Source organism: Ranitomeya variabilis, chromosome 2, assembly GCF_051348905.1.
Source record: "Ranitomeya variabilis isolate aRanVar5 chromosome 2, aRanVar5.hap1, whole genome shotgun sequence".
NCBI classification, from domain to species: domain Eukaryota; kingdom Metazoa; phylum Chordata; class Amphibia; order Anura; family Dendrobatidae; genus Ranitomeya; species Ranitomeya variabilis.
In genome coordinates, this window is record NC_135233.1 from 448,970,638 (window position 1) to 448,993,730 (window position 23,093).

At 41.5% G+C, this 23,093-nt stretch overlaps 1 protein-coding gene across 4 annotated transcripts in view; it reads right to left on the minus strand.

Annotated features, from left to right (window-relative positions):
- MICAL2 (microtubule associated monooxygenase, calponin and LIM domain containing 2) overlaps positions 1-23,093 on the minus strand; it is a 278,680-nt gene that overhangs the window by 57,811 nt on the left and 197,776 nt on the right. For all 4 annotated transcript variants that reach the window (XM_077287247.1, XM_077287248.1, XM_077287249.1 and 1 more), the window contains 3 exons: positions 11,875-12,046; positions 6,388-6,542; positions 2,733-2,807 (listed from right to left, as the gene is read on the minus strand). In XM_077287247.1, the coding sequence (XP_077143362.1) occupies positions 2,733-2,807; positions 6,388-6,542; positions 11,875-12,046 (402 nt within the window). The remainder of the gene's footprint in view (positions 1-2,732; positions 2,808-6,387; positions 6,543-11,874; positions 12,047-23,093) is intronic.

Genomic DNA, 23,093 nt, shown 5'->3' on the forward strand with positions numbered 1-23,093 from the left:
GGCAGTATTATAGTAGTTATATTCTTGTATATAGGGAGCAGTATTATAGTAGTTATATTCTTGTACATAGGAGTAGTATTATAGTAGTTATATTCTTGTACATAGGAGCAGTATTATAGTAGTTATATTCTTGTACATAGGGGCAGTATTATAGTAGATATATTCTTGTACATAGAAGCAGTATTATAGTAGTTATATTCTTGTACATAGGAGCAGTATTATAGTAGTTATATTCTTGTACATAGGAGCAGTATTATAGTAGTTATATTCTTGTACATAGGAGCAGTATTATAGTAGTTATATTCCTTGTATATAGGGGCAGTATTATAGTAGTTATATTCTTGTACATAGGAGTAGTATTATAGTAGTTATATTCTTGTACATAGGGGCAGTATTATAGTAGTTATATTCTTGTACATAGGAGTAGTATTATAGTAGTTATATTCTTGTACATAGGGGCAGTATTATAGTAGTTATATTCTTGTACATAGGAGCAGTATTATAGTAGTTATATTCTTGTACATAGGGAGCAGTATTATAGCAGTTATATTCTTGCACATAGGAGCAGTATTATAGTAGTTATATTCTTGTACATAGGGAGCAGTATTATAGTAGTTATATTCTTGTACATAGGGGCAGTTTTATAGTGGTTATATTTTTGTACATAGGGGCAGTATTATAGTAGTTCTGGTTCAGCAGCAGAATATCTCTGATATTATTGGATGGGTGGACAAATATATAATAATTATTAAATATAACTTTCCCTATATCCATGCTGAGCTAGTTCTCCATCACTATATTGTAATTGTGGTCTTTGTTTGAAAATAAAAGTTACATTTAATACATGTTACTCCAATTAGATTAGTTTGTGAAGGTTTACAATCTTTTACATATGAACAGTATTATAATCCGTGGCTGCATCCTGCCCATTTTACACTTCAGAGAGCATCTTCTGGGATTTGGAGGGAATCTCTATGTGATGCTGGTTATAATTCTTTAGTGGCTTTTGAGATGCATGTGACCCTTTTTTTTGTAGGTGAGGAAGAAATATTCCAAGTGGCATTTGTCAAATTCTTCATCTGTCAGAAACACATATATGGCAGCATTCTTTGCTACAGTATTGTTAAGAGGTGACAGAGCGCCCTCTACAGTCGGCTCTACTGTATTACACTATAATCAGTGGTATTTATATATTGGACATTTTTATTGTTTAGTGGCGGACACAGACAAAAAAGGGCCCCTATGCAGGAACAATATATGGGCCCCTTGTAGTCCAATAGCTCATCATAATGCACAATTCCTGCTGTTCTGGAGGTGGTAGTGACCCCCGTACCTCTTGGGCCCCTGTGTGATCGCACAGGTTGCACCAGTGATATGTCCGCCCCTGTTGGCAGGTTGGCATCATGTCTGCTAATCATAGCGTGCCCCTCAGTGGTGGTGATGGGAAATACTATAGGGTGGCCACGGGCTGTGACTTGCCTTACCCTTAATATACAACCGTCTCCTCCTGAATCCATAGGTCACAACATTAAGAATAAGCGCCATGTAAGGGAAATGACAGAATATTTCTGCTTTGTTCCATATCGGTGGGCACTTGTGTCAGAACAGGGGGTGAAGCAAGGGTTAATGTGGCCGATCTGAACTGAAAATTGACTGTATTAAATAAAATGCTGGCACCATATGTGATCTTGGGTGCAAAATCTCAGCTTGCAGTCAATGAATGGAAGTAATGTTTGTCTGCAGACACTGGACAGATGTAACATCTAATGTATCTCATCACTGCAACCGCATCCAGTACACAATATTCTGTTAGCTAAACTCCTCACTAACACAGATCTCCAGCTTTCTCTGTCTTTTTCTCTCTTTCCATCTTTTTTTCCACTCTCCTGTTGTTTTTTCTTTTTCACTCTCTCTCTTTTTTTCTTTTTCTCTCTTTAATGCTCTTTGTCTCCCGTTCTCTCGTTCTCTTTTTTTCTCTCTTTTTGTCTTTCCCTTCCTTTTTCTCTCCCCCTCTTTTTTCTCTTTCTTTATTGTTCCATCTCTTTCCTTCTCTCTCTTTCTCTCTGTCGTTTTTTCTTGCTCTTTCTTGCTCTCTTTCTCTCTTTCTTGCTCTCTATCTTGCTCTTTCTTGCTCTCTATCTTTCTCGCTCTTTCTTGCTCGCTCTTTTTATCTCTCTTTCTCTCTCTCTCGCTCTCTATCTCTCTTTCTCTCTCTTTCTCTCGCTTTCTCTTTATCTCTATCTCTTTATGTCCCTCTTTATCTCTCTCTTGTTATGTCTCTCTTTATCTCTCTCACTTTCTCTATCTCTCTTGCTCTCCTTTTCTCTCTCTCACTTTCTCTCTTTTTCTCTATCTTTCTCTTACTTTCTCTCTTGCTCTCCTTTTCTCTCTCTCTCTCTATCTCTCTCTTTTTACTCAGTTACCTGATTTATTACATTTTATCTGCACTGATACAATGTATCAACCTGCAGTCCAGTCTGTTTTTAGATTGGATGTATTTGTACCAGACCCTCAGCAGTTAGAAGTATCGAGTCTGCATAGATTTTCCATTTCTGACCATTCAGAATAACACTTCCATTCACTGACAATAATCAGTTATTGTGAACATTGTAAGCATAAAGTCCACTGTAAATAGACAGAACTTTCCACTCTACAGGAGACTGGGTGATTTCTCGGACCGTCTGCAGGGTGATTCCGTGGATTCTGATATGACATAGCCTGGATTTACTTACTGGACTGAATTTTCTGCCTCCACCTTTGAGATTTATTTGATGTCACAGTCGGGAGGTTGCTTGCGCGCACGAGTGCTGAAACAGAAGAGGGTGCAGAAATTCTGATTTATTGGTTATTTGTGGGGAAGGAGGGAAGCTTTGCATTCAGGGGTACAGATATTTGGGTTGCGACGTTAGGAATCACAACTGGTGACCGACATCTCCAAGGCTCACAGGCAACGAGCAGTGATATAAAGGAGGGAAAGAAGAATTGGGCAGATTACATTTTGGGGATAAAGCACTGCCATATGAATCTGGCAGCAGCTTTCTCCGCCAATCTCGAGGAAAACGCATAAATGCTCAGCCGGGAACCAAAGTTAATGTGGAAGTTGCGAGAGATGTCAGTCAAATGAATATTTCTCTGACATCTATGCCATGTATATGGCCAGCTTTACATTCAATGTATCATGAAGTTATGTGGATGGAGAAAGTACAGATCGGCACCACTGCTCAGGACATCAATTTGCTCATTTACTTCTGTATCTGCTTCCGATGGGTGAGGCTGGGGTCACACATGCGTGTTTTACGTACGTAAGAGCGCAAAAACTACGTACGTAAAACTCGCATTACATACGGCACAATGCTTCTCAATGGGGCTGCTCCTATTAGCCGTATATTACGGTTCAGTATTATACGGCTTTCTACGGCCGTACAAAATCGCAGCATGCTGCGTTTGTCAGCGTATTGCGCAAATAATACGCCAACGAAAGTCTATGGGGGCGAGAAAAATACGGATTCCACACGGACCAGCAGTGTGACTTGCGAGAAATACGCAGCGGTGTTAGTGAAAAGTCGGTATTTCAATTGCCGGCTTTTCATTTCTCCTTCACAAACCCGACAGGATATGAGACATGGTTTACATACAGTAAACCATCTCATATCCCCTTTTTTTTTGCATATTCCACACTACTAATGTTAGTAGTGTGTATGTGCAAAATTTCAGCGCTGTAGCTGCTGAAATAAAGGGTTAAATGGCGGAAAAAATTGGCGTGGGCTCCCGCGCAATTTTCTCCGCCAGAATGGTAAAGCCAGTGACTGAGGGCAGATATTAATAGCCAGGAGAGGGTCCATGGTTATTGCCCCCCCCCGTGGCTACAAACATCTGCCCCCAGCCACCCCAGAAAAGGCACATCTGGAAGATGCGCCTATTCTGGCACTTGGCCACTCTCTTCCCACTCCCTGTAGCGGTGGGATATGGGGTAATGAAGGGTTAATGCCACCTTGCTATTGGAAGGTGACATTAAGCCAGATTAATAATGGAGAGGCGTCAATTATGACACCTATCCATTATTAATCCAATTGTATGAAAGGGTTAAAAAACACACACACACATGATTTAAAAGTAGTTTAATGAAATAAACACAGCGGTTGTTGTAATAATTTATTGTTCTCGCAATCCATCAGGAACAGCCTCGCTTGGCAAAATAATAAACGCACAAGATACATACCTTCTGGTGAACCGTCTCGTCCCACGAAGTAATCCATCTGAAGGGGTTAACTAATATTACAGGCAGGAGCCCTGCTAAATGCAGCTGTGCTCCGTGCCTGTAATCCCCGGCGAATGAATGAAATGTAGGTCATTGACCTACATTTCCTTCAGTCGCGGTGATGCGCCCCCTGGTGGATGTCCTCATATGACCTGGAGCGTGGGAAAAAGTTCCCAGGCTGCAGTTCATGAGAACATCCACCAGAGGGCGCCTCACCACGACTCAATGTAAGTACAGATCCTGCTTTCCTTTCAGCACCCGGGGATTACAGGCACGAGCGAGTGGTTTATCGCAGCTCTGCCTGTAATATTAGTTAACCCCTTCAGATGGATTACTTCGTGGGACGTGATCTGACATCAGAAGGTATGTATCTTGTGTGTTTATTATTTTGCCAAGCGAGGGCCTGGAAATGGATTGTGAGAACAATAAATTATTACAGCAACCGCTGTGTTTATTTCAGTAAAATCCTTTTTAATCATGTGTGTGTGTGTTTTTTAACACTTTCCAACAATTGGATTAATAATGGATAGGTGTCATAATTGACGCCTCTCCATTATTAATCTGGCTTAATGTCACCTTACAATAGCAAGGTGGCATTAACCCTTCATTACCCCATATCCCACCGCTACAGGGAGTGGGAAGAGAGTGGCCAAGTGCCAGAATAGGCGCATCTTCCAGATGTGCCTTTTCTGGGGTGGCTGGGGGCAGATGTTTGTAGCCACGGGGGGGCCAATAACCATGGACCCTCTCCTGGCTATTAATATCTGCCCTCAGTCACTGGCTTTACCGCTCTGGCGGAGAAAATTGCGCGGGAGCCCACGCCAATTTTTTCCGCCATTTAACCCTTTATTTCAGCAGCTACAGCGCTGAAATTTTGCACATACACACTACTAACGTTAGTAGTGTGGAATATGCAAAAAAAAGGGGGATATGAGATGGTTTACTGTATGTAAACCATGTCTCATATCATGTCGGGTTTGTGCAGGAGAAATGAAAAGCCGGCAATTGAATTACCGGCTGTTCACAGATATCGCGCTGAAGTAAATATAAATACAGAATATATATATGTGTCTCAATGACATATATATATATATATATATATATATATATATATATATATATATATATATACTGTATATATGTTTTCCCTAACATTTGAGCACATAAATCCATTAGATGTCGGTTTTGCAAGCCTGCGCAAAAATCTCGCAGTACGGATGCCATACGGATTACATACGGAGGATGCCATGTGCAAAATACGCTGACACACCCTGACTACGGATCACTATTTTGGGAACATTTCTCCGTATTACGGCCGTAGTACGGACGTATAATACGTGGTGTATTGTCTTACGCCATGTGTGACTCCAGCCTTAGGCTTTCTCAGTGAATGTTTTATTAACTTCTGAAAGTTTCTGTATTTTTAGTTTTTAAATTGCCTAAAAAAGCAAATAATATTACCACATTCTGTCATTGTCATACTACAAAACATCCAGCAAGGGGCACCATCATCCATTCCACATATAACACTGGTATACAGCTAAATGCTGTCTGAACGGTTTTATATTAAGTTTATGGTTTTTATTAAGAATATTACTTTGGTTTTACCAGATTGGCTCTAGTTTATGAGATATTTAATAATTAATTACAGTAGAATTCTGGCTTCAAAAAGTCACTTTTATAGTATTGTAAGCCTACAAATTGTACTAAATATCCACATATATCTTCAACTGAAGATTCCCTACTGCTTACTTTAGTAGTAACATTTTGCAGTAAACCACACAAATATTTAGAATGTTATAAAATAATTAAAAATACTCAGTTTGTCCATTTCTAGTGTATTTTTTGCAGGTTCCTGTACCTCTGACTTTAGGGATGATGCATTGACACGGACATGTGACCGCTGCAGCCAATCACTTTCTGCAGAGGTCACATATCCTTCTCCACATGTCATTGCTGAATCAGGAAGAATAGATAATTTTGAGAAGCAACAGAATGGGAGTGGTGGGGGATCCGTAGAGTGAAGGTCACTTCTCATGTTATTGCATATCTTCTAAGCAGTTATTAAAAGGACTTTACACTGCTTCATTGTTATTTCTTTGCTCCACCTTGACCAGTTTCTGACTTACCGTCAGCAGCTTTAGAGGGATGACCACTATTACCCTGCGCTTGCAAGTGACCCCCGGAGGAGCCAGAGGTGGCCGAGTGCTTCTTCTTCCTTGATGACAGTCTTCTGTGATGTAGTTTTCCATGGTTCTCCTCTGGATGATTTTCGGTATCTGAGCTGAAAGAACACAAAGGTATTACCGAGCCTGTGCTGATACGTGGACGTGTGTATGATCTGATATACACAACCTCAGAAAATTACAGGAATCTTTCCTTAAAGGCCAAGGACACCTTTGACATGAAGAAAGACCTATTTTTACTTATGTTAATGGTTACCTTTAACTTAACAAAATTTCTGATCCAAGTTTCAGATTTACTGTTGTGAGAGTGTCGCTCCCAGTAATACAGGCTGGATGTGAGTCTGTGTGACCAGGATGCTGCTGTCTCGACATGCTTTTCTGTATCAGTACAGCTTCTATCCTGCACTTATTTCCTCTCCATATGTTTTATACCCTGTCTTTAGCCTGTTTTCTCTGCTTTCCATGAGACTTACCCGCATCCCTCTACATTACATATCTGTCTATAACCTGCTATCTTTAACACTGAGAGAAGGAAGGGGGAGAGCAGAGAGAACAGTCAGGAGCATGGTGGATTTGTAACAGTTTTGCAAAGGTGCTGAGCTCGGTAAAGGACTTAGACACTCTGCAGCAGCATAATGATAAGACTTTTTTTTTTAAAGGAGACTATTTAGAAAGTTGTTTAAGGGTATGTGCACACGTTCAGGTTTTCTCGCGGGTTTTTTTTTGCGGTTTTTCGCGATAAAAACGCTATAAAAACTCATTAAAAACGCATACATTATGCACTATCATTTAGAATGCATTCTGCATGTTTTGTGCACATGGTGAGTTTTTTTCCGCGAAAAAAACGCATCGCAGTAAAAAAAGCAGCATGTTCGTTAATTTTGCGGATTTTCCACGTTTTCCTCGCTATTCTATGCATTGGGAAAAACCGCTAAAAAAACCGCACAAAAACGCGGAAAAAAAAAGCATGCGGATTTCTGGCAGAAATGTACGGTTTTTGTCAGGAAAATTTCTGCGAGAAATCCTGACGTGTGCACATAGCCTTAAGGTGTTTTCGAGACAATTTTATTTTTTTTACTATGGGTCTAAGAATTAACAGGCAGATAGTCGCTAACTACCTGCTCGTTCTACCCGTTGCCGGCTCAGAGGACAGCTCTCCTGCTGGGGTGATAGCGCGCTGCTCATATTCCACAAGGCACCAGTCACTTTGTAAGTACTTATGCACTTTCATCTTTGTTTACTTGCTTTCTGACCGCTTCTTTGTTCTCGTGGACTTGTCTTATGGAACCATACCAACCTCGCCTAACAGGAACTGTTATTGAGTCCATTTTGGCTGTCCTATCGGAACCACTATACTATTCTCTATGGATCAGGTTCCCAGTTTATGATCAATACACTAAGCACTTTATAAATTGAGTATGGGGAACTCTGAATTTTGGAGTTTTTTCTGGTCATTCAATATCTGCTTTGTTTTCTGGTGTGTGTGTGTACGTATGTATGTATGTATGTGTGTGTATGTATATATATATATATATATATATATATATATATATATATATATATATATATATATATATATATATATATATATATTGTGGTGCAGTGACCAATATTACAGCCAGGGGGCGATGTGTGTGCACTTCAAGATGCACTTGGAAGCATAATTGTGATGAAACAGTGACTGGCAGTGTTGTGAATGGCCGGTATGTATCGCAGAGGTGGGTGGCCCTGTGATGGAAGCCTCGGTATGTTTTGCTCAAGCAGATCTACTGCTGAGGGTTTTGTTTACATTGGGAAGGCTTCCAGGTGATTGGAGAGATGGGTGGGTCCAGTCACCCACAAACCCACCCAAAGAGGCGTGTCTGAACACCTAAGATGGTTTTGTGTTTAAGGACCTGTGGTGATGTCACGCTCACATGACTGGCCATGTGACAGGTACCTGGGTGTGGTTACATGTAAAGGAGGTGTGTGTGTAGCACATGGTTTGAGTGTTTTGGGAGTCTGTCAGGGTGGACACACTTCCATGTGTCCTGGCTGGACACTGCAGAGTGGCCTGTGTGCTGTAGGTCCTGGATGGTCAGTGTTTGAGGCTCCTGGGAGTGGAGTCGTCCTGGAAGCCCCTAGAGACCATAGACCTGGACGGTCAGTGTTGGAGGCTCCTGGGAGTGGCGTCGTCCTGGAAGCACCTAGAGACCGTAGTCCTGGTCGGACTGTGTTGAGGACCTGGGATTGACGTGAAGTCAGCATGAGGAGTGGAACTCCTGAAAGGTAACCCCGGACAAGGGGATTGTAATATATGGCAGAGAAGCCTATCTGCTGCATGAACAGACTGGTGGTCGTGATAAGTTCATGGACATAATGAAATAGACTGTATGTCATGTGGTTTATGAAGTTTAATAAACCAGATTTGACCAGATTTGTGTGAGGTACTGTGCCCAAGTGCTTGAATCCTATGCCAAGCGAGTGTCCCCCAACACACTCCGGTAGCGTATCACCACAAAAAAAAAAAAATAAATTAAAAAAAAAATAAATATATATATATATATATATATATATATATATATATATATATATACCGTACAGACCACAAGTTTGGACACACCTTCTCATTTAAAGGGCCACTGTCACCCCCTCCAGCTGTTATAAACTAAAAGAGCCACCTTGTGCAGCAGTAATGCTGCAGTCTAACAAGGTGGCTCTTTTAGTTTTTGCTTCTGTTATTCCCTAAAGCGTTTTATAATTTTCCCCAAATACCTGTCTTTGTACCTGGAGGCAGGTCTGAAGCCTCCTCCGTGAAGCGCCCAACTGCCGTCACTCATCTCTTCTGAGGCGATGGTCGCCGCCCCCTGCGCGCTGTTCTTCTTAAATCCGGCGCCTGCGCTGTGCGTGCCTGCCTGGGGCAGGCGCAATGTTCATTGGCCATCATAGCGCAGATGCCGGGTGCCTGACTGCGCCTGTGCGGGCAGTGCGGCCACCCTGTTACTGAATCCCCGCCCCGCACTGTGTTATGCATTATGCACAGTGCAGGCTGGGATTTAAGAAGAACAGCGCGCAGGGGGCGGCGACCATCGCCTCAGAAGAGATGAGTGACGGCAGTTGGGCGCTTCACAGAGGAGGCTTCAGACCTCAGAAGCAAAAACTAAAAGAGCCACCTTGTTAAAATGCAGCATTACTGCTGCACAAGGTGGCTCTTTTAGTTTATAACGGCTGGAGGGGGTGACAGTGGCCCTTTAAAGATTTTTCTGTATTTTCATGACTATGAAAATTGTACTTTCACACTGAAGGCATCAAAACTATGAATTAACACATGTGTAATTATATACTTACCAAAAAAGTGTGAAACAACTGAAATGATTTCTTATATTCTAGGTTCTTCAAAGTAGCCACCTTTTGTTTTGATGACTGCTTTGCACACTCTTGGCATTCTCTTGATGAGCTTCAAGAGGTAGTTACCTGGAATGGTCTTCCAACAATCTATAATGAGTTCCCAGAGAGGCTTAGCACTTGTTGGCCCTTTTGCCTTCACTCTGCGGTCCAGCTCGCCCCAAACCATCTCGATTGGGTTCAGGTCTAATGACTGTGGAGGCCAGGACATCTGGCGTAGCACCCCATCACTCTCCTTCTTGGTCAGATAGCCCTTACACAGCCTGGAGGTGTGTTTGGGGTCATTGTCTTGTTGAAAAATAAATGATGGTCCAACTAAACGCAAACCGGATGGAATAGCATGCCGCTGCAAGATGCTGTGGTAGCCATGCTGGTTCAGTATGCCTTCAATTTTGAATAACTCCCCAAAAGTGTCACCAGCAAAGCACCCCCACACCATCACACCTCCTCCTCCATGCTTCACGGTGGGAACCAGGCATGTAGAGTCCATCCGTTCACCTTTTCTGCATCGCACAAAGACACGGTGGTTGGAACCAAAGATCTCAAATTTGGACTCATCAGGCCAAAGCACAGATTTCCACTGGTCTAATGTCCATTCCTTGTGTTCTTTAGCCCAGACAAGTCTCTTCTGCTTGTTGCCTGTCCTTAGCAGTGGTTTCCTAGCAGCTATTTTAACATGAAGGCCTGCTGCACAAAGTCTCCTCTTAACAGTTGTTGTAGAGATGTGTCTGCTGCTAGAACTCTGTGTGGCATTGACCTGGTCTCTAATCTTAGCTGCTGTTAACCTGTGAATTCTGAGGCTCGTGACTCGGATAAACTTATCCTCAGAAGCAGAGGTGACTCTTGGTCTTCTTTTCCTGGGGCGGTCCTCATGTGAGCCAGTTTCTTTGTAGCGCTTGATGGTTTTTGCCACTGCACTTGGGGACACTTTCAAAGTTTTCCCAATTTTTCGGACTGACTGACCTTCATTTCTTAAAGTAATGATGGCCACTTGTTTTTCTTTACTTAGCTGTTTTTTCTTCAATAATACAAATTCTAACAGTCTATTCAGTAGGACTATCGGCTGTGTATCCACCAGACAAATCCCACTTATTAAACCTGACAGGGCACACCTGTGAAGTGAAAACCATTCCCAGTGACTACCTCTTGAAGCTCATCAAGAGAATGCCAAGAGTGTGCAAAGCACTGTATTCTCACCCATCCCTTGTAGATTGTGAGCCTTCGCGGGCAGGGTCCTCACTCCTCCTGTACCAGTTATGAATTGTATTGTTTAAGATTATTGTACTTGTTTTTATTATGTATACCCCTCCTCACATGTAAAGCGCCATGGAATAAATGGCGCTATAACAATAAATAATAATAATAATAAAAGCAGTCATCAAAGCAAAAGGTGGCTACTTTGAAGAACCTAGAATATAAGACATATTTTCAGTTGTTTCACACTTTGTTAAGTATATAATTCCACATGTGTTAATTCATAGTTTTGATGCCTTCAGTGTGAATTTACAATTTTCATAGTCATGAAAATACAGAAAAATCTTTAAATGAGAAGGTGTGTCCAAACTTTTGGTCTGTACTGTATATACTTTTTATAAAATTGATTTACCTAACTATTTATATCAGCGCACTACTTCAATCATTATTTAGTTCCATTTGCTTGAATTATTAATATCTTATTTTCTAAATATTTTCATAAAAAATTTAATTTTTAAACAAACTCTTTCGCAATGGACCCTCTTTTTTTTTCCCCAAAAAAAGTTATGCATTAAGGGGTAGTGGTGGTGGTGGTGGTGGTGGTGGTGGTGGGGGTTAAAATACTTGAATGTGGAGATGTTTTGCCTCTAATTTTTTTATATACCGGGTCTTATGATATAACAATAAGACTTTTTCTACTTTGTCATTTATATTATATATAGTTTTCTATTACAGTTTGATCATTTAGAAATTTTGATAATTTGGCACCTGGTCCTGATGCCAAAACAAATATTATTGTACGTAAAATAAATAACTCTATGTGACCAGGTGAGAAGTGTCCTAGAAAGTCACCTGCTTTCGTCGCTCACCACCATGACGCGCACGGCCAGAAGGTTATTATCCGCTGTCTCTTCTTCTGGCCCAATTCTGACTGATTTCCACTCCGTAGATACTGACGAATTTCTTCTCTTGAAAATTTTAAATATTGAATCACTCCGAGATTTCTTAGGCGAAGAAGGTTCATCTGTAGATTCATAACCACAGAAGATTAAATATATTTTTTTTACATAAACCAATTATGTTGTATACATCCTGGAGGTGGGTACATGAACTAATAAGGGAGCCCTCCATGTACATGAATATAACTACTATTAGACTACTCACATGTATGGGCAAGAACATACTATAATACTGCCCCTGTGTACAAGAATATAACTACTATACTACTGCCCCTCTGTACAAGAATATAACTACTATAATACTGCCCCCTATGTACAATGTACAAGAATATAACTACTATAATACTGCTCCTATGTACAGGAATATAACTACTATAATACTGCTCCTATGTACAAGAATATAACTACTATAATACTGCCCCTGTGTACAAGAATATAACTACTATAATACTGCCCCTGTGTACAAGAATATAACTACTATAATACTGCCCCCTATGTACAATGTACAAGAATATAACTACTATAATACTGCTCCTATGTACAGGAATATAACTACTATAATACTGCTCCTATGTACAAGAATAGAGCTACTATAATACTGCCCCCTATGTACAAGAATATAACTACTATAATACTGCTCCTGTGTACAACAACATAACTACTATAATACTGCTCCCTATGCACAGGAATATAACTACTATAATACTGCCCCTATGTACAAGAATATAACTACTATAATACTGCCCCCTATGTACAGGAATATAACTACTATAATACTGCCCTTATGTACAAGAATATAACTACAATAATACTGTCCCATGTACAAGAATATAATTACTATAATACTGCCCCTATGTACAAGAATATAACTACTATAATACTGCCTCTATGTAAAAGAATATACAGTGCCTACAAGTAGTATTCAACCCCCTGCAGATTTAGCAGGTTTACACATTTCGAATTAACTTGGCATTGTGACATTTGGACTGTAGATCAGCCTGGAAGTGTGAAATGCACTGCAGCAAAAAAAGAATGTTATTTCTTTGTTTATTTTTTTTTTTTAAATTGGGAAAAGTTTTTTCAGAGGGTCATTTATTATTCAACCCCTCAACCCACCAGAATTCTGTTTGGTTCCCCTAAAGTATTAAGAAGTAGTTCAGGCACAAAGAACAATGAGCTTCACATGTTTGGATTAATTATCTCTTTTTCCAGCCTTTTCTGACTATTTAAGACCCTCCCCAAACTTGTGAAGCACTCAAACATGGTCAACATGGGAAAGACAAAGGAGCATTCCAAGGCCATCAGAGACAAGATCGTGGAGGGTCACAAGGCTGGCAAGGGGTACAAAACCCTTTCCAAGGAGTTGGGCCTACCTGTCTCCACTGTTGGGAGCATCATCCGGAAGTGGAAGGCTTATGGAACTACTGTTATCCTTCCACGGCCTGGACAGCCTTTGAAAGTTTTCTCCCGTGCCGAGGCCAGGCTTGTCCGAAGAGTCAAGGCTAACCCAAGGACAACAAGGAAGGAGCTCCGGGAAGATCTCATGACAGTGGGGACATTGGTTTCAGTCAATACCATAAGTAACGTACTCCACCGCAATGGTCTCCGTTCCAGACGAGCCCGTAAGGTACCTTTACTTTCAAAGCGTCATGTCAAGGCTCGTCTACAGTTTGCTCATGATCACTTGGAGGACTCTGAGACTGACTGGTTCAAGGTTCTCTGGTCTGATGAGACAAAGATCGAGATCTTTGGTGCCAACCACACACGTGACGTTTGGAGACTGGATGGCACTGCATACGACCCCAAGAATACCATCCCTACAGTCAAGCATGGTGGTGGCAGCATCATGCTGTGGGGCTGTTTCTCAGCCAAGAAGCCTGGCCATCTGGTCCGCATCCATGGGAAGATGGATAGAACGGCCTACCTGGAGATTTTGGCCAAGAACCTCCGCTCCTCCATCAAGGATCTTAAGATGGGTCGTCATTTCATCTTCCAACAAGACAACAACCCAAAGCACACAGCCAAGAAAACCAAGGCCTGGTTCAAGAGGCAAAGAATCAAGGTGTTGCAGTGGCCTAGTCAGTCTCCTGACCTTAACCCAATTGAAAACTTGTGGAAGGAGCTCAAGATTAAAGTCCACACGAGACACCCAAAGAACCTAGATAACTTGGAGAAGATCTGCATGGAGGAGTGGGCCAAGATAACTCCAGAGACCTGTGCCGGCCTGATCAGGTCTTATAAAAGACGATTATTAGCTGTAATTGCAAACAAAGGTTATTCCACAAAATATTAAACCTAGGGGTTGAATAATAATTGACCCACACTTTTATGTTTAAAATTTATACAAATTTAACTGAGCAACAAAACTTTTTGGTTTGTAAGATTTATGCATCTGTTAATAAATCCTGCTCTTGTTTGAAGTTTGAAGGCTCTAACTTATTTGCATCTTATTAAACCTGCTAAATCTGCAGGGGGTTGAATACTACTTTTAGGCACTGTAACTACTTTGATACTGCTCCTATGTACAAGAATATAACTACTATAATACTTCTCCTATGTACAAGATTATAACTACTATAATACTGCTCCTATGTACAAGAATATAACTACTATAATACTGCTTCTATGTACAAGAATACAACTACTATAATACTGCCCCTATGTACAAGAATATAACTTCTATAATACTGCCCCTATGTACAAGAATATAACTTCTATAATACTGCCCCTATGTACAAGAATATAACTTCTATAATACTGCCCCTATGTACAAGAATATAACTACTATAATACTGCTCCTATGTACAAGAATATAACTACTATAATACTGCGCCTATGTACAAGAATATAACTACGGTACTATAATACTGCCCCATGTACAAGAATTTAACTACTACAGTGCCTTGCGAAAGTATTTGGCCCCCTGGATTTTTCAACCTTTTCCCACATATCATGCTTCAAACATAAAGATACCATATGTAAATTTTTGGTGAAGAATCAACAACAAGTGGGACACAATTGTGAAGTTGAATGAAATGTATTGGTTATTTTAAATTCAAAAACTGAAAAGTGGGGCGTGCAATATTATTCGGCCCCTTTAACTTAATACTTTGTTGCGTCACCTTTTGCTGCAATTACAGCTGCAAGTCGCTTGGGGTATGTCTATCAGTTTTGTCCATCGAGAGACTGAAATTCTTGCCCATTCTTCCTTGGCAAACAGCTCGAGCTCAGGGAGGTTTGATGGAGATCGTTTGTGAACAGGAGTTTTCAGCTCTTTCCACAGATTCTCGATTGGATTGAGGTCTGGACTGTGACTTGGCCATTCTAACACCTGGATACATTTATTTGTGAACCATTCCATTGTAGATTTTGCTTTATGTTTGGGATCTGTCCCAGTCTCAGGTCTTTTGCAGAGTCCAATAGGTTTTCTTCAAGAATGGTCCTGTATTTGGCTCCATCCATCTTCCCATCAGTTTTAACCATCTTCCCTGAACCTGCTGAAGAAAAGCAGGCCCAAACCATGATGCTGCCACCACCATGTTTGACAGTGGGGATGGTGTGTTCAGGGTGATAAGCTGTGTTGCCTTCATGCCAAACATATCATTTGGCATTGTTGCCAAAAAGTTCGATTTTGGTTTCATCTGACCAGAGCACCTTCTTCCACATGTTTGATGTGTCTCCCAGGTGGCTTGTTGCAAACTTTAAACAACACTTTTTATGGATATCTTTGAGAAATGGCTTTCTTCTTGCCACTCTTCCATAAAGGCCAGATTTGTGCAGTGTACGACTGATTGTTGTCCTATGGACAGACTGTCCCACCTCAGCTGTAGATCTCTGCAGTTCATCCAGAGTGATCATGGGCCTCTTGGCTGCATCTCTGATCAGTCTTCTCCTTGTTTGAGATGAAAGTTTAGAGGGACGGCCGGGTCTTGGTAGATTTGCAGTGGTATGATACTCCTTCCATTTCAATATGATCGCTTGCACAGTGCTCCTTGGGATGCTTAAAGTTTTGGAAATCATTTTGTATCCAAATCCAGCTTTAAACTTCTCCACAACAGTATCACGGACCTGCCTGATGTGTTCCTTGGTCTTCATGATGCTCTCTGTGCTTCAAACAGGACCCTGAGACTATCACACAGCAGGTGCATTTATACGGAGACTTGATAACACACAGGTGGATTATATTTATCATCATTAGGCATTTAGGACAACAATGGATCATTCAGAGATCCACAATGAACTTCTGGAGTGAGTTTGCTGCACTGAAAGTAAAGGGGCCGAATAATATTGCACACCCCACTTTTCAGTTTTTGAATTTCCACAAAAATTTTAAATAACCAATACATTTCGTTCAACTTCACAATTGTGTTCCACTTGTTGTTGATTCTTCACCAAAAATTTACATTTGGTATCTTTATGTTTGAAGCATGATATGTGGGAAAAGGTTGAAAAGATCCAGGGGGCCGAATACTTTTGCAAGGCACTGTATAATACTGCTCCATATGTACAAAAATATTGCTGCTATAATACTGCTTCTATGTATGTAGAATATAACTACTACTAGATGGTGTCCCGATTCTAACGTATCGGGTATTCTAGAATATGTAGGTAGTATATAGCACAGGCCACGTACTATAGTGCACTGTCACGTAGTATATAACACAACCGACGTAGTATATAACATAGCTACGTAGTATATAACAGAGCCATGTAGTATATAGCACAGCCACGTAGTATATAACACAGCCACATAGTATATAACACAGCCACGTAGTGTATTGCACAGCCACGTAGTATATTGCACAGCCACGTAGTATATTGCACAGTCACGTAGTATATTGCACAGCTACGTAGTATATTGCACAGCCACGTAGTATATAACACAGAGCACGTAGTATATTGCACAGCCACGTAGTATATTGCACAGCCACGTAGTATATTGCACAGCCACGTAGTATATAACACAGAGCACATAGTATATAGCATAGCCACGTAGTATATTGCACAGTCACGTTGTATATTGCACAGGCACATAGTATATTGCACAGCTACGTAGTATATAACACAGAGACGTAGTATATAACACTGCGCATGGAGTATATAACACAGGTTACGTAGTATAAAGCACAGCGATTTAGTATATTGCCCAGCTACATAGTGTATAGCACAGAGATGTAGTATATAACAGAGCCCATGCAGTATGTAACACAGCCCACGTAGTATATAGCAATGTGGGCACTATATGCGTGGTAAAAAAATAATTAAAATAAAAAATAAACATATACTCGCCTTCCAAAGGCCCCTTGAAGTCCTGGCGCCTGTGTGCGGTGCACGCGGCAGCTTCCGGTCCTAGGGTTGCTATGCGCTTAGGACCTGTGATGACGTCGCAGTCACATGACTGTGACGTCATGGCAGGTCCTTCTCACATACCATCCTTGGCACCGGAACCTGCCGCTTGCGCTGCCGAGGACAGCGGGCCACATCGGAAGGTGAGAATAATGGTTTTTTTTTTATTATTATTATTTTTAACATTAGCTCTTTTTACTATTGATGCTGCATAGGCAGCATCAATAGTAAAAGTTGGGGACACACAGGGTTAATAGCAGCGGTAACGGAGTACGTTACTCGCGGCATAATGCGGTCTGTTACAGCTGGCATTAACCCTGTGTGAGCGGTGACCGGAGGGGAGTATGGAGCGGGCGCCGGGCACTGACTGCAGGGGAGTAGGGAGGGACTAATCGGACTGTGCCCGTTGCTGATTGGTCGCGGCAGCCATGACAGGCAGCTGGCGAGACCAATCAGCGACGCGGGATTTCCGTGACGGAAGTTGCCGACAGAAAGACGGAAGTACCCCTTAGACAATTATATATATAAATAATACTGCTCCTATGTACAAGACTATAACTACTATAATACTGCCCCTATGTACAAGAATATAACTACTATAATACTGCCCCTATGTACAAGAATATAACTACTATAATACTGCTACTATACAGGTCCTTCTCAAAAAATTAGCATATAGTGTTAAATTTCATTATTTACCATAATGTAATGATTACAATTAAACTTTCATATATTATAGATTCATTATCCACCAACTGAAATTTGTCAGGTCTTTTATTGTTTTAATACTGATGATTTTGGCCTACAACTCCTGATAACCCAAAAAACCTGTCTCAATAAATTAGCATACCAAGAAAAGGTTCTCTAAATGACCTATTACCCTAATCTTCTGAATCAACTAATTAACTCTAAACACATGCAAAAGATACCTGAGGCTTTTAAAAACTCCCTGCCTGGTTCATTACTCAAAACCCCCATCATGGGTAAGACTAGCGACCTGACAGATGTCAAGAAGGCCATCATTGACACCCTCAAGCAAGAGGGTAAGACCCAGAAAGAAATTTCTCAACAAATAGGCTGTTCCCAGAGTGCTGTATCAAGGCACCTCAATGGTAAGTCTGTTGGAAGGAAACAATGTGGCAGAAAACGCTGTACAACGAGAAGAGGTGACCGGACCCTGAGGAAGATTGTGGAGAAGGACCGATTCCAGACCTTGGGGAACAAGGCGTGTGCAGGAAATGGGCTACAGGTGCCGCATTCCCCAGGTAAAGCCACTTTTGAACCATAAACAGCGGCAGAAGCGCCTGACCTGGGCTACAGAGAAGCAGCACTGGACTGTTGCTAAGTGGTCCCAAGTACTTTTTTCTGATGAAAGCAAATTTTGCATGTCATTCGGAAATCAAGGTGCCAGAGTCTGGAGGAAGACTGGGGAGAAGGAAATGCCAAAATGCCTGAAGTCCAGTGTCAAGTACCCACAGTCAGTGATGGTGTGGGGTGCCATGTCAGCTGCTGGTGTTGGTCCACTGTGTTTCATCAAGGGCAGGGTCAATGCAGCTAGCTATCAGGAGATTTTGGAGCACTTCATGCTTCCATCGGCTGAAATGCTTTATGGAGAAGAAGATTTCATTTTTCAGCACGACCTGGCACCTGCTCACAGTGCCAAAACCACTGGTAAATGGTTTACTGACCATGGTATTACTGTGCTCAATTGGCCTGCCAACTCTCCTGACCTGAACCCCATAGAGAATCTGTGGGATATTGTGAAGAGAAAGTTGAGAGACGCAAGACCCAACACTCTGGATGAGCTTAAGGCCGCTATTGAAGCATCCTGGGCCTCCATAACATCTCAGCAGTGTCACAGGCTGATTGCCTCCATGCCACGCCGCATTGAAGCAGTCATTTCTGCCAAAGGATTCCCGACAAAGTATTGAGTGCATAACTGAACATTATTATTTGATGGTTTGTTTGTTTGTTATTAAAAAAACACTTTTATTTGATTGGATGGGTGAAATATGCTAATTTATTGAGACAGGTTTTTTGGGTTATCAGGAGTTGTAGGCCAAAATCATCAGTATTAAAACAATAAAAGACCTGACAAATTTCAGTTGGTGGATAATGAATCTATAATATATGAAAGTTTAATTGTAATCATTACATTATGGTAAATAATTAAATTTAACACTATATGCTAATTTTTTGAGAAGGACCTGTATATACAGAATAATACAGATACGAGAATTACACCCAGTATACAGGACAGGAGGAGTGACCCGTAGAAGCGCAATCACCTAGCGCGAAACGGCCGTCGTCCCGCCTCACACGTCCTTTTCCACCAACACTCCCCCGTGCCGTGAAGATGCATAATTGTATGTCGCAATAAAGAAGACTACCGACTAACAGTGAGTGCAGCGTTTTTTCTTATCTTGTACCCAGGACTTGTTACTGTTTTCTCACACTAGCACCGCTGTTTTGAAACGTCTATGGGTATGTAACCTGCAAAGAAACTCCGAAGCTGAGTTGTGCCACTTCACTTTTTTCTATTTATTGTATCAAAACAATAAAAGACCTGACAAATTTCAGTTGGTGGATAATGAATCTATAATATATGAAAGTTTAATTGTAATCATTACATTATGGTAAATAATGAAATTTAACACTATATGCTAATTTTTTGAGAAGGACCTGTATAAAAGAATATAACTACTATAATACTGCTCCTATGTACAAGAATATAACTGTTGTGAACTCTATTTTTAGGCTCCCTCTAGTGGTCACAAGCGGTACTGTGTAGTGTTGTCTTCTGCAGGTTGGCTGCATCAGCTGGTTCGTTATCCTTGGTTCTTTTCCTATTTAACTCACCTGGATACTCAGTTCCTTGCCTGCTATCAATGTATTCAGTGCTCTTCAGATTCCTTGTGATTACCTTGCTCCCAGCCTCTCCAAGACAAGCTAAGTTTTTGTCCGTTCATTTTTTGATTATCAGCATTCATCATGTTTCTTGTCCAGCTTGCTAAGATGTGATCTCCTCGCTTGCTGGTTGCTCTAGGGGACTGAGTTTCTCCCCCCACACCGTTAGTTGGTGCGGGGGTTCTTGAAATCTCAGTGTGGATATTTTGTTAGGGTTTTTTACTGACCGCACAGACCCCTTACTATTTTCAGCTATCTAGTATTAGTGGGCCTCATTTGCTGAATCTGTTTTCACCCCTGTGTATGTGCCTTCCTCTTACCTCACCATTATTATTTGTTGGGGGCTTCTATATCTTTGGGGATTATTTCTCTGGAGGCAAGAGAGGTCTTTCTTTCTCTCTAGGGGTAGTTAGTTCCTCAGGCTGGCTCGAGACGTCTAGGATTTTTTAGGCACGTTCACCGGCTACTTCTAGTGTGTTTGGATAGGTTCAGATTTGCGGTTAGTCCAGTTTGCCACCTGCCTAGAGCTTGTCCTATGTTTGTTACTTAGCTGGAGTAATTCGTGATCCTCAACCACTAAGGATCATAACAGTATAGCAGGCCAAAAAAGTGTTTAATGCATTGCAGAAGTGGGATAAAAAGAAGACCTGAGTACATTTTTTTTTTTTTTTTCCCCCGCTTTTCCCTTGCTGCAGTCTGTTTAGTTTCTTTCATCCCCTTGAACTCTGGGTGGTTTTGAGCTCAGCTGCAGACATGAATATTCAGACTCTGACTTCTAGTGTGGATCATCTTACTGCACGGGTGCAAAGTATTCAGGATTTTGTTATTCATAGCCCTATGTCAGAGCCAAAGATACCCATTACTGAGTTGTTTTCTGGAGATAGATCTAGGTTTCAGAATTTTAAAAATAATTGTAAGTTATTTCTGTCTCTGAGACCTCGTTCCTCTGGTGATTCCGCTCAGCAAGTTAAAATTATCTCCTTGTTGCGCGGCGACCCTCAAGATTGGGCCTTCTCTCTGGCGCCAGGAGATCCTGCATTGCTTAATGTAGATGCATTTTTTCTGGCTCTTGGACTGCTTTATGAGGAGCCTAATCTTGAGAATCAGGCAGAAAAAGCGTTGCTGGCTATCTCTCAAGGTTTGGATGAAGCAGAGGTGTATTGTCAAAAATTTCGGAAATGGTCGGTGCTTACTCAATGGAATGAGTGTGCCCTGGCTGCAAATTTCAGAGAAGGTCTTTCTGAGGCCGTTAAGAATGTTATGGTGGGGTTTCCCACCCCTACAAGTCTGAGTGATTCTATGGCTTTAGCCATTCAGGTTGATCGGCGTTTGCGGGAGCGCAAATCTGTTCATCCTTTGGCGGTATTTTCTGAACAGAGACCTGAGTCTATGCAATGTGACCGAACTCTGACCAGAATTGAGCGACAAAGTCATAGACGTCAAAATGGGTTGTGCTTTTACTGTGGTGATTCTACTCATGTTATCTCAGCATGCTCTAAACGTTTAAAAAAAATCGCTAAACCTGTCACCATTGGTACGATACAGCCTAAATTTATTTTGTCTGTTACTTTGATTTGTTCTTTGTCGTCCTACCCGGTTATGGCTTTTGTGGATTCGGGTGCTGCCCTGAATCTGATGGATTTGTCGTTTGCCAGGCGCTGTGGTTTTGTCCTGGAGCCTTTGGAATTTCCTATTCCTCTGAGGGGAATTGATGCTACGCCATTGGCTGAGAATAAGCCTCAGTATTGGACGCAAATGACCATGTGCATGACTCCCGTACATCAGGAGGTGATTCGTTTTCTCGTTCTGCATAATTTGCATGATGTTGTCGTTTTGGGTCTGCCATGGCTGCAGGCTCATAATCCAGTTTTAGATTGGAAAGCTATGTCTGTGTCAAGTTGGGGTTGTCAAGGAATTCATGGCGATACTCCGTTGGTGTCTATTGCTTCTTCCACTCCTTCTGAGGTCCCTGAGTTTTAGTCTGACTACCAGGATGTATTTAATGAGCCCAGGTCCAGTGCACTGCCCCCTCATAGGGATTGTGACTGTGCTATAAATTTAATTCCTGGTAGTAAATTCCCTAAGGGACGACTTTTTAATTTGTCTATACCAGAGCATGCCGCGATGCGGAGTTATATAAAGGAGTCTTTGGAGAAGGGACATATTCGCCCATCCTCTTCCCCTCTTGGTGCAGGATTTTTTTTTGTGGCCAAGAAGGACGGTTCTTTGAGACCTTGTATAGATTATCGTCTTCTGAATAAAATCACAGTCAAATTTCAGTATCCTTTGCCACTATTGTCTGATTTGTTTGCTCGGATTAAGGGGGCCAGTTGGTTCACTAAGATAGATCTCTGTGGTGCGTATAACCTTGTGCGCATTAAGCAGGGAGATGAATGGAAAACAGCATTTAATACGCCCGAAGGCCATTTTGAGTACTTAGTGATGCCTTTTGGACTCTCTAATGCTCCTTCTGTGTTTCAGTCCTTCATGCATGACATCTTCCGAGAATATCTGGATAAATATCTGGATGACATTTTGGTCTTTTCTGATGATTGGGAGTCCCATGTGAAGCAGGTCAGGATGGTGTTTCAGGTCCTGCGTGCTAATGCTTTATTTGTGAAGGGCTCAAAATGCCTCTTCGGAGTACAGAAGGTCTCCTTTTTGGGTTTTATTTTTTCTCCTTCTACTGTGGAGATGGACCCAGTCAAGGTCCAGGCTATTCATGACTGGACTCAGCCTACGTCTGTTAAGAGTCTTCAGAAGTTCTTGGGTTTTGCTAATTTTTACCGTCGTTTCATCGCTAATTTTTCTAGCGTGGTTAAACCTTTGACGGATTTGACCAAGAAGGGTTCTGATGTG